The sequence below is a fragment of the Zootermopsis nevadensis genome, unplaced genomic scaffold (assembly GCF_977971745.1).
Source record: "Zootermopsis nevadensis isolate Lab colony 2312 unplaced genomic scaffold, Znev_1.0 Znev_ptg000028l, whole genome shotgun sequence".
NCBI lineage: Eukaryota > Metazoa > Arthropoda > Insecta > Blattodea > Termopsidae > Zootermopsis > Zootermopsis nevadensis.
In genome coordinates, this window is record NW_028259160.1 from 17,466,235 (window position 1) to 17,479,773 (window position 13,539).

At 37.6% G+C, this 13,539-nt stretch overlaps 1 protein-coding gene across 1 annotated transcript; it reads right to left on the minus strand.

Annotated features, from left to right (window-relative positions):
- Positions 1–197: 197 nt before the first annotated feature.
- Positions 198–13,539, minus strand: angel (protein). Its single transcript, XM_087357499.1, has 10 exons — positions 13,265–13,539; positions 11,748–12,458; positions 8,795–8,866; positions 7,229–7,407; positions 6,329–6,395; positions 5,731–6,031; positions 4,758–5,028; positions 4,089–4,252; positions 3,619–3,747; positions 198–3,048 (listed from the first exon to the last, which is right to left on the minus strand). The coding sequence occupies exons 2-10, from the start codon at positions 12,433–12,435 to the stop codon at positions 2,880–2,882; spliced, it is 2,040 nt and encodes a 679-aa protein (XP_087213625.1). The 5' UTR covers positions 12,436–12,458; positions 13,265–13,539; the 3' UTR covers positions 198–2,879.

Sequence of the window (13,539 nt, forward strand, 5' to 3'; positions counted from 1 at the left end):
TCACCAAAGGCGCCTGCAGGACATGTTCTGTGCATGACTGTCTTGTTAGACAAGACTGAGATTTCAGGTTCTCAAGGCAGTGAGTATGACGATGACTTCTGGGATGATCTGGTAGAAGTTTACCAACATTTCAGAGATACCTACAGCTCCCTCATGCTTCAGGGCATCATAAGCATAACAGAAAAGGGTAACAGTGCTTCTTTGAAAATTAAAGACATTTATTTATCAGAATTTAACACAATTCAGAACATTTTAGGAAAAAAAATGAGCAAAATATCTTGTTTCAAGTAAGAGGATGATCCCCTCCCCCCTTCTCAACAACAGTCAAAAGGGGGAGGAGGGGGTTCAGTTCTATATGTCATAGGTTCACTTTGCCCATGCCCCTGAAAAGAGTGTACTCAAAACACAGCAAGAAACAAATTATGATACATGTACATTACACGGGGTCATATATTGCCCTACTACAAACAATGAAACTCTCAAGCAAAACATAAGTACAACAAAAGCCCCACGACACGGCTCACTCTCGGCAATACTCAATTCGTCTCCCCGGCCTTGACGACCCCGAGGGACCAAAAATAAGTCCAAAACACAGTGGTTGCCCCATCCACCAACACAACAAATCCAATACCAATCTGGAAGGGCAACTACAACGTGAAAACACATACAAACCAATGTCGCCTCAAAGGGAGTGCCCAGCCGGAGAGACGTTGCCGACCAAATCTGTAGCTACAGCCAGAGAGAGTGTCTGTGTTCTGGCGAGATGGGTTCAGCCCAAATCAGTACCCCCTCCTAAACCAGCTTAACCTCCCCACACGCATGCGCACCCCTTTCAAAGTTTCGCCATCACATCAGAGCCAGATGTAGTCGGCTCAAGGAAAACAATATTGCACAAGTCTAACACTGCTAATACAATCTGGATGCAGGGAACAAACCTTTCCATTAGGTACATGCTTATTAATACAAAAATTTAGGGTTCTGAATTTTGGTACTTCTGTATTGTAAAATTGTTCTTTTAAAATGTTAAGAAGTGTGGTAGAAATTTCTAAACATTTTCAAACAACAACTTTTCTTGTCATTAATTACACAAAATCTTTATCATCTGATACAGGTAAATCCTCAACAAATGAACTCTTCCTGTCTCTCTCCAACAAAAGAGATCTTTTTCAGATCATTTGAGAGCTCACAAGGCAATGAATGATTTCTGTAGATGTTTCATTAAAATGTTATCTATAGGGGATGAAAGTAAATGCTGTAACTAATAGCAGTACGCAAGACTTAATTTATTCACTGTTTATGTGGCTGAGAACAAAACAAAGCTGTTTATACTTTTTTTTAGTGTTCTGTCTGACGACAGGTCCATTCTTCTGCCCAAAAAGAGTTCGCCAGTTTTCCCTATTCTCAGCTTCTCATTTTAATTCCTGAAACTTCATATTCTTTCCTTGTTTAAGAACGTCTTATACTTTTATGGAAAATAAATTATAGCTGTAGAGAAAGGCAGCTGTTTATTTTAAGGGCAGTGATTAAATGTATGTAATCCAATGTATGTCAGACAATAACAGATATATATAAATTTTCTTTGCTCTGGTGGAATTGTGCCACCTACATTACAAATTTCTATTTGGACTAAATTCAAGAACTGTCTTAATCTGCTGTAAATTATGAACAAACACAAAGAACATTCAATTAATAACTGACAATCAAATTATAGACAACATTTTAACCGAAAAACGCAACCTCAATCTGTATTGCAATTTCTAAAAGCTGGACATTCATCTAAAAACTAACAAAACTGAATTTTGGACAAAAACATTTGAACTGACAACCCAAAACATTATAGCTCTAACAGAATGAAGTTACTTTTGACAAACTGTGGTGAATGTTGCCAAGGAAACTAAAACAATACCATCATAGTGTGACCTTCAGCCTAATGTACAATGCCAGACATGGCAATTATCTGGGTATGATCTCGGAACTCAATGTACTAATCAACTCCCGAAAATAGGTGTTTGTTAATGCATGAAACTGTGACCATCAAAATAGACGTGGACTTACAAATTAAAGAGGCCATTCACTTCAAAGTATATCATTCTATGACAGTATTTGCTTTCTAAGGGTTCAGATTTTTATGCTTACAATCCAGGTGTAAGGACTACTCATTTAACGGTGCACATGAATGACAAAAGTAAGTCTAAATTAAAATACAGGCAGTCTCTAATTTAGAACATCTAACATTTATGACAACTGTATAATGGCAACAGTGAACTGATAACAGCGCAGTTTTCAACAAGACCAATGCAATCGAACAAAGTTAAACAACATTCCGACAGTAAGTCAGTCTATTTTCCGGTAGGACCGTGGATGTGGAACTTCTGTTATCTCAAGAATTTCTGAGAAGTTTGTACCTGTTAAACCCTGGTTAAATATGGCTCCCATAAGGGCACATATGATCAAGTGATTTTTATACTAGGAAACAAAAAATAGTATTCCTTTATGTGTAACAGTGTCTTTGTAAATGTAGGGCCTGATTACGACAGGGTTACCAGCATAGAAACAAGGACCACCTGTGTCAACAAGTACCATTGCATGTGCTCACTCCCGGCACAGATGTCTGACGTACCGATTTTATGATCCAGTTTCAGTAATGACATAACAAGAAAATGGTCTCAAGTTAAATTGAACACATAAAACATTTATTTTTATAAATAGATTTAAGATTCCTATCAAATACTCAAATCTATAAACCAAACAATGCTAATATTTGTAAAACTACCCTCTAGGGCAGCTGTTTCTAGAACACAATGTCACTCTTTTATACCAAATTCTGGCAACTAATTCATAACCCACCACATCATTTATGCATGTCAAAGCACTGATATTCAAAATGAGTAGTGGAATGTGGCAAGCAAGGGATAGTGATCAGATGGTGAAGCAAAATTTGGGATGGGGCCAAGCGACTCAGCTTCAGATGCAGTAAGCAGCCTATACTTCTTCACGAGCTTCAGACTGCCTTCGACGAGCTTCTTGTATTTCTCACTCTTAAGGCAGCTATAAACAACAGCATCACAGTTTAGAAAATGGATCAAAGTGCTAAAGATGGAAAACTATAATGAATGATATGGCTCATTCGTAAACATTAGAAATTCATCAACAGAGAAAAAACAGTGTAATTAAGTACCTTTTTAATGCTACTTTAAAATATGACATTTTATTGATAACAACTATGAGACTTGATAATTTTGATGCTTGCATATATGCACTTGGGATAAACTCAAATCTCACAAAAGTACGACTAGACATTATGATAACAGCTGTTTTAAGTGTAGTTGCTGTAGTGCTGACACAAAAACGTGAAGACGATAGGGATTACTGTGAATGTTTTGGATGAAAGTTGGGAGGTCTCATCAACTTTTGAATTGTTTTTGTCATGGCTCTATTTCACCAGAATTCAGTTTAATGGTGTCCAAAACTACAATAACACAGTCAAAAGTGTCCCACATCAGAATCTGTGTTCATTTACTTTCTGCCTTTATTCATCGGTCTTATATATCCTATGAAAAACAGTAGGAACCAGTAAGTTAAATGGATTAAAACTTCAGTTCTCACAAAAAAACAAACCTGTAGAATATGTAGTCTACAGTTATCCATGTTCCATGGTTTGTAGTGACCGCAGGGTCACGACACTTCTTCCTGTGTTTATACACTGAGCGGAGATTCAGATTATGGGTCAGCTGACCAGTTGCAAACCTGGAATGACACGACAGACAGACTTTCATACAATACAGCAATGGAAAGACCACTTTCAACAATTAATTCTCTGACTGCTGGCCCACTGTCAAACCTTCTCAACTCTAGTACAATAGATTCTATTTGTATCCAGCAGAACTATAAACAGCCATGAGTGTCCAATCCCAATCACCACTCAAATGATAAAAATGAATAGAAGGCGTAGTCTGATTCTAAGTACAAAAATATTCCAGAAGAGCTCACCCACGTACTCGAGATACTGCAGCGTCAAAGTCATAAATAACTTTTCCTTGTAAATCAATATCACAATGTACAGAAATGCAGAGAAAATCTGCCGTCACCTTTCTTTTGGCATTGGAGGAATTGTGCTGGGCCCGATGCATGATTTAAAGTTTTCCTCAAGTCCCTCCAACTTGGCATTCTTCACAAAATCCTCAAATGACTTCGGTGTTTTGCTGATCATATTTAGCTCCTTCATGATCCTCTGGTGATCCGTATTATAAGTCTAAAACAACACTCGACACATTTTTAATAAAGTACAAAATACAGAGTGAGCACAAAGGAAATTTACAACTCTAAGGCTTGTAAAAATTTAATGCCATCATACAAAAGCAGACCTACACAATTAAGCCAGCTCACTGTCAAGTACAAAAAATTTGTGCATGAAGCATATTGAGTCTACAGGCTAGTCATGAATAGGAGGTTTAAGTACCCTGGTCCCACATATAGACACTACAGTCATACTTTCACGTTCAAAACCTTATTTGGGGCATTTTCTTCACTTGTTCTTAAAACGTGTCTATATGGCCTTATTCTGTTACTTGTTAATGTTGAAGAGGCATGCCAATTTGCCACACATCTCAAAACGTTTTCTGTTTAAAAGTAACCTAAGAATAATTGCCAGACCTGAAACTATTATGACTTGTTTAGTATTACTAATTATTTATTACTCTTTGGCATTTTATTTGATTTTTCCACTGCAACCACTATGTTAGACATATGCCACATACCTTCAAGAACTTGAGCTCTTCTGTGTGACTTAGGTTTCCTGTCTCACGACTGCTCAGAATCCCCCAGTGCTGGCAAGAGTTCAATATATTCAGGCTCTTGGGAATAAGTTCTTTTTTCAGAATTTGTCCATGGAGACTCTCGGTGAGGGTCTTACTGGAAAGTCCTTCATACTGAAATCTCCCTCGAGTCAGCAGTTTATATACGCCCGTGTAGGGCTGAAAGTTCATGTCACCAGTGATTATCACAGGGCAGTATGTGGAATTCCCAAACCTGCAAGAGGCAGAGCATTTGAATTACAGTAGCGCAAGTGAAATAACACACCAACAAATTAAGATGCGCGTAAGCCGAGTCTTGCATAACATAGGAGGGTCTGTCTTGTATGTAGGTAGCACTAAAATAATATTCCCTGGCCATTCCTATATACAATAATGATTTAAATAGACCAACTAAGTGCAATAATTTAGGAGTTACTAAGTTAACACTTATAAAGTGATCATGAGCAACAGGTCAGATGGTTGTAGTGTTAAACCTTTTGTTCTATACTACACTGCTGTCAACAAAAGAATCAACACTGATTTTCCCCCATCTGTCCATCTAGCAGTACCCCCCATCAACATGCCTTCCCCCATGCTAACCAGTTGCTATTGTCAATGGGATGTTCTTGGTTTCAGTGGGACATTAAAGGCACAATTGTACTTCTTTGTTAGAAAATAATTTTTAAAGACAGGGACACTTGTAAACCACTTCTGCCAGCATATGTTTGATGTAAAACAGCTGTATGAAAGTTCACTGACAAATAATGTAACTTTACTTGATTAAAACAAATTAATATAAATATTTATTACATTGCTCCCTCCTAAGATGGCAGGGCGCAGTCTGAGTGGTTCATGGAGGCGCAGTGTAGGAGAAGTGGCCAACCATAACTCCCCCTACCCATGTAGAATCTTCCACTGGCCTGGATTGTGCACATACCTGCTTTCATATGCAAACCTCTCCACTTCTGCAAGCAGGAGCTGGGTCTGCGCCATCTTCACGTCATGACGATTTTGATTAAATAACAAGTGAGTTGTAGCTACCACCAAATGTTTGCTAGGGTTTGCTTTAACGGCAAGCTTCGCAATCAGACCTACATTGTGACGGTCAAGAATGCTGATGTCAGGCTGGTAGTATTCAACAGACGTGTGATCTGACAGATGAAACATGTCAGACTTATAGTAAATGGCAACACCGTCGACATTGTTTCCAGTCCGTTGTTTGTAAATGCCCATATAGCCTGCCAACACACAAGACAGGCATTCAGAGTATGTCACAGAATCCACTAATATTATGCACTACTAAATTCTTCAAGAAAATGTAGACTCTCATTATCTGTAACAAGGCAAATGACTAGCTCTTTCTGACGGACCCAACCTCGTAGGTACCTTCCATCTCGCCTGAAGACGGAAACAGGGTAAGTTTCTGAAATGCTGTGGTTTTTCTTCTAAACAAAGACGATGGAAAATAACAAATAATTTTAAGTGTAATCCACCATTGTCAGAACCATTTAGAATTGAATAACTTAGTTTCTTACCTAAATCCTCAAGCTGACTGTAAAATGTGTTTAACTGGTTCGCTTGCACTTCTTGGAGGCACAGAATCTGAAAAATAACTGCATTACAAGAATTGGATGGGTTTTAAATGTTTATCTGCAGCCTTGGTATGTGCAATTCAAGCGCTCATCAGCAACATACTGCAGTGATAGCAGGTCTGATGCTTTCAATGATACACACTTATCATCATATTAATGACTACCTTGGATATATTTCATTCCGGAAATTTTACATCCAAAATGTATTTAGATCAATGACATTTTCACAAGATAATACTAAACAAATGTGTCTTATATCAAATTTCAACAACTGTCAAAAGGACTCCGTAAGATACATTAATATTATCATCATCATAACTGAAATTGCTCAGTCTGTATAGTAACTGGGTTACAGGATGGATGACCGAGGTTAAATTCCTGGGAGGTCCAAATTATATTCTCTTCCCCGCGATGACTGGCTATAGGGTCCATCCAGCCTCTTACCCCAAAGTTTTCCTCAGCAACAAAGTGGCTGGGGTGTGAAGCTGACCACTTACCCCACCTAATGCCGAGATCAAGAATGTGTGGAGCAATACCTCCACTCTTCAATATACTTCCATGACATAGTGCTAACTTAAATACCAGGGACAACTTTACTACCATTTTTGTTATTCTTGTTACTGCTGCTATCATAAACTTACACACAACACATTATAGACATAATTACCTACATTGAAAAAGAGAAATGGAATTTTATTTTTCGTATGAGTGGCACCAATGAAAGCATCAACTGGTAGGAACCTGTTGCATGAACGATAGCAGATGTTATCTTTCATTTGCACAGGCAGACATTATATGGACACAATACACAGATCAATGGGTTCACGTGTGACCGATACATACATCAGCATTGGCTTCTTTGATCTCGCTGAGTAAGAGCTGGCTACGATGCTCCCACTCCAGGGCACTGCGATTGTGTTGAGTGTACAGGTGCCAATGGCTCTGAAGTAGATCCTGCGACAGTACGTTGTATGACATAATCGTGAAGATGTACTGGAATGGTGTGGACCTCATCTGCCTCGCTGGATTTCCCATAACAGAAACACATTAGCGGTATAGATCCCTGTACTGGTAGATAATAGCAGATGTAACTAAGAAAGCTCCACTACTTATTACACTTTATTCGTGTGTTTTTTTTCCGTCTAATCACAATTGTATATAAATAAAATTTATACATAAGATATTAAAATATCATACTGTGCAGTATTGATCCAGTTCTCCTCGGATAAGTTAGTACTTCTGAATACCTTCAAGACATATCTACGCTCTTCCTTGGCCAATGTTGAACCACTATCACTTCAAAATATACCCTCACTCCAATGAATTTGGAAGTAAACATCATCAGAAGTTACACAACAACAGTAATTAAGTCTTAGTTTATAAGATTATAACTTTTAACTTTTAACTTTACACCTGAAGATGGTTCAATGTAACCGAAACATGTAGTAAAAAGATGTACCAAATATGTAAATGATATTTTAATATCTTATGTATAAATTTTATTTATATACAATTGTGATTAGACGGAAAAAAAACACGAATAATTAAATTTTAATTCACAATATGACGCAATTATATCAACTTATTATTACACTTTAGGAAAATTATATGCTGTTGAGAAATCAACAACTGCTGCACAAGAGCCACAGTCCACATTTGAGTAGTGCTAGAGTTAGGAATAAAACACTAATGAGTCTGAAAGTTAAAACATTAGGAAAAAAAAACAATACAAAATCCAGAGCTCAGCTAACATTTCAAAAGCTGGGTTCTGCACCTATCACCAGGTAAAAAAGACGACTTGGGAATGTGAGCCTTATTTCTTATAAATGGACTTGGTGGTCAATATAACAACTATGAGTTATCTCCTGCAGACGATCATCACTGTCTATGGGTCTTATGCTGGGAATTTCAATGTCGTTATTTTTATTGTCCAAGTCTGAGGCTAGCTATTGATATTCCATTGCATCAACAACCATGAAAATGTGTCAGTTTTTAACAGTGTGGATTGGTTACGTTCATGTACCCATACATCTGAATTATCCCTCCTACAAACTAAAAAGTGTTAGGAAATGCAAAAGCATTAACAAATTTAGAAAAACAGCTCAAGAGACAGCATGAAACATAATAACATTACGTAATATTTGAGATGATGATGATGACTGTTATGATAATAATAAAAATATAAATTAGAGACAAAACATTTAAAATTATGTATCAATCATGACCCATGGGAACACAAAACATCTATCATGTAATACCAATTTCATTAGTCTTTTTCGTGTAATGTTCCTAATATAGGCATTAAAAATGGTTACCAGGCAACGAAGTTAATTACCAGATAAATAGATAAAGCAACAAGGAAAGCATTTGTGATATTCTGTTATCTGTCAATAACATGAAGGAACTCACATGCAAAATAAGATCCAAAACCTGTGTTCTGCCACTGTCTCTTTTCTTTCATTGTTTTCCTTTTTGACCAATCTGAAAAATACCAACAGAAAAAAAATATTACTCAAGGAGATGGAATGGCGAAGAATTTTAAGAAAACACAAACCAAATGCCACTCTGTTGCCTACAAATTCAACATAAAGTGCCATAAAATTTAATTCTGGTATCCACAGTAGGCAGGATCTAAATGTGAGGAATGTATGACTAAACAATATCTAGAAGTAAAAATTTATTGGGACAGATTTAAATTCACTAATAACCAATCTGTGCATTGATACGTTACCCTTTAGTATAGCTAGCAGTGCCAAAATAAAAGTTATTACGAAATTATGGATAATGTAATTACAGTGAAACCTCTATCCATCGTTCCCGGAACTATCGTTTTCCCGGATGCATCGTCCGTTTTGTTCGGTCCCGAATACATCCCATATAAAATAATGTTACATTTTCCCGCTTCTATCGTTCCTCGAACTATCGTTTTATCGCATCGATCGTTCAAAAATCTTAGTCCCGGCCCACAATTTTCCCGCAATGATCGTTTCTGTGAATTTAAAATGCTGGGTTTTGAGATAAATTAATACCGAAAGACGCACAATGTTTTTGGAATACACAGTAGTGGTAACCTGTTATGTCGCCCAACCAGCACATTCTTTGGAATGAGGGGTCAGCGGTGCAGGGGTGATAGTTGGAGTGAATGGTGGTGCTCATTGTCAGAAATTTTACGATTTTAATTAGGGTGCACTCATATTTCGTTCCAGCGACGCCAGATGGCATGTGCAGTGTGAATTTCTTCACAAATGCTTTTATTACAAGTACAAAGGAAAGGCTGACGGCACTTTTCATTCTTCTGGTTCATCTTGTTTCCAGCGGTTCCGGGTCTTCTACAGCTACGTTTCGTTGAGTTCGGCAGTAATAGTATTTCCATTCTTCCTGTTATTGTTCGCGAAGCGGGGGGGAGCGGTGAGGAAGACGACGAATGCGAGCCCGAAGCTTTGCCGAGTTTTGCCGAAGCGCACGCTGCATTGGCGAAAGTGAAGTCGTTCTTTTATGCGCTTAATATTAGTGAACGTGACGAGGAAAACATTTTGAACGTGGAAAGTGCTCTGTTTGGTCTAAAACGTAAAGTTTCGACAAACCAGTTGTCCATTAAAGACTTTTTTGGTAAAAAGAAGAAACTTTGAAAGAGAAACATTGTTTTTTTTAAAAATTTTAATGCTTTCCCGCATCTATTGTTTTCCCGCATTCATCGTTTTTATTTCCCACCCCCGCCGAAAACGATGCATCGAGGTTTCACTGTATACTGAAACATTTGAGCACTTTTAGTGATTCACTAATATTAATCTTTAGCATATAAGTATAGAGAATTTAAACACTTGTACTATGGGGCTACCAGCTGCATTTTAACTCGGGGATCAACAGTTTAGTGATGTGCTACTGTGACGTACAGCCAGATGAACTGGTTGTAAGCAATCATGCACTGTCAAAAAACGTCAAATATAATTTTTCACATTTCACTAGTTACACTCAAATGGATATGATAATATCATCATCTACTTTAAGTTATTTAGACCCACATAATGAGGCTGAGAAAGCCCATTACAATCCCAATCCTGGATAGCATGTCTCTGGACCAAGATTTGAGTTTGATCTCTCAAATACGAACCACCTGACTGTAATTTCTGATTTGCTTCTACTTAGACTGATGTCAGTTCTCCCTGCACAGTGGTCTAAATAAGTTCATGAAGTCTGTTGTACAACAATTTTCTTTGCTGTACACACACAATATTGTGTCTAACTGACGGAACGGTATTCCAGTGGGTTAAATACGTACTAGACAGCCTGGGTTCCGCAGTTTCCCTCAGCTTGAAATGTTTCTGGAGGTCGGCTTCCATATATTTTGATATATTATCCACACTCTTAACAAAGATTTTTAAACAGGTTTTTTGTTTCCTCCTTGTGCCTTCCTATGGAAAGGCCTCACTTGACTGATGACCACAATAGTGTATCAGTTTTTATCATTATCTTATCACATAATGGTAAGAAAAAATGCAACTCTGATAACACCACAACAATCCTGTTGCTATTTCCTATATATTGAATGCACTGGGGTCAACATCCTTCTGAATTCTCCAGTACATGATCTGGAATTTTGTTACAATACAGTGAACACATAAATTATGTAAATTAGAACCATCTTCATTAGAGCAAATAGCATTATACCCCATTACGGTGACAATTTAACCTTTATCATCTGCGCATCACGGCTTATGTGTAATCCAGATCGCCGTGCGCTGTGCTAACCTGCTGCTAAACTATTAACCCCAGAGTAACATTCCAGCCAGCAGCCCCCATAGAACAGGGATTTGAATTTGTTATTCCTGTACGAAAAAGGTTGAGAGGGTTTGGCAATTGACAGTAGTTTACATCAACTCAAGTAAATGTCAAAAAAATCCAGATGGATAAAATGATTCAACAGCCGTGGTCTAATTCAAGACAATATCCTGGCATTTGGCTATGGTGACTGAGGAAAACCAGAAAAAACAGGCAGGATAGCTAGTACTTGGGCTGAGATATAAATCCATGGCCTGATATCAAGTAGAAGTGTGAAAAAGTTGACCGTAAATTAGGTCCAGCATCATTTTAGAAATACCTCGGTTTTCAGTTGTATGTTCAACTTCTTTGATATATGAAGAAACTGTACACTAAAACACAAAATATGTCATCTCTTAAAGGATGCGATTATGACGGCTGCTATGTGCCATCACTCCAAATCATTACCCTTAAAAATCATGGCAGCTGCTTTGAATAAAGTTTCTGGTGTAGTCTGGTACACTTTCAAGGCCATACCAAGAGCCAGGCTCCTGACATGAACAAACAGAATTACACAATACCAATTTCCTCTGAACAGATATACCTTTTGTGGAGGCTGTCCCAGTTTCTGATGCTCCATCATGCGGTTGCACACTTTTAAGAACCATGTTCTCAACAGCAGGAAGTTCTGAAGAGCAGGTACTCTGGACGTTACTACATGCCCACGTGGTTGCACTGCAATACCAACCGCCTGGATTTTGCTGCAGACCAGTGCCACATGCAAAACTATCAGAGTTGCCCATAGTTATTACTGAGACGTCAATCTTGTCAATGTCAGTAGGTATCACTTCTTGCTGTACGTCTCGCAAGCCCTGCTCTTTCGAGTCAAACACAATTAACACATCAGAGTCTGTGTTTTCTGAAGAGGACTCAACAGATTGTGGTAGAGAACAAGACGTTTGATCTTTTTTGTGTTCCGGTCCAAATCGGTTTGGACAATTCTTAGGTACTGACACCTTTTTGTTATGGTCCGACTTCTTTTTGTTAGAATTAATTTTCTGGAATGGCTTAAACCGATTTGAATTCACTTTCTTAGATTTTGGCATAATAACATTTTCCCTCTGCAAAAAGTCAGATAAAGGATTTGGAAAATGAAACTTGATCACTGACTTTGAGTCCAGAGTCACACCTTTCACATTAATAACAAGTAATTCTGATACATCACAAATTATTCTCTTTGAATAATGTAATATGTCAGAAACACACTGCAAGGAGGTATAGAATCTGAACATTCCCCCAAAGTCAATATCAGCACCTGGAAAAAAAGGAACCTGTATATAGCATTAATCCTTTAAAGCCTCGTGATAACTACACGTAACTCCTCCTTTAGCACTGAACAACTCTGCATTTCACCTATACAGTGTATTTATGTGTTTTTTTGTATGATCCCCAGAATAAACAATGATTATTTCCTTAAGGAACATTAACCAACTGATCACTGTCATGGAAAGCATGCGTTTTCTTTGAGGTTAGAACTGAAATCTTAAATATTATTTACATGAGCTTCAGGCTTCAAGGGGTGAAGAAATGGGGCAAATAATTTGAGTGCAACCAAGAGATGATATTTCACTGCCAACATATGGACCTCACACTCATATTACATTTAACTTGCAAAACATAAAAAGTGTTTAGCATATCCCCAAAATCCTTATGCATAAAATCAAGTGTAAAATGAAAAACCGAATAATAAACATATCTGTGGTTGTTCCAAGCAAGAAACAGGAGGAAAAATTCTGACTGTGCATTTACTTTGACCGCACACACCTAACACTGAACTTTTGATCCTACTGCATATGCTCTTGGTTAGGTTTGGTTGGATTTTTGCAAGTTACCTTAAACCAGGTAAAGTTGACTTGGTTTTCTGACATCCAAACCTGATTCTACATTTTTAAATAATTCTAATAACCTATAAAAAAATTATGACATTAATAGTAAAAACATAGTAATATTATACACCTATGTGATTATCTAGTTCAAAGGATTAGGAAAAGCATATTTTATTTTACTTCAAAGTGAGGGGAAATAGCTAAATTAAACTCTGAACTTTATGAATGGGAGCACCTTCTTGTACATCACTCAACACTGATTAACACCAACATCATCACTGAATGCACAAACACCATTCTGCCTGTCCCCACAATCCACATCCATTGCTTAGCCTTGTCCACTAAATATACTGATTCACAGATTGTATCCTCGTTCATAACAAAAGAAAACCTGCCTACACGAAACCAAACGATAATCCATTCTCTTTTTGTCTCTTTAGGCCATCGCCCAATTATTACTACCAGTACCACCAACTTCTATACACCACTACAACTAGGGACAACCACAAA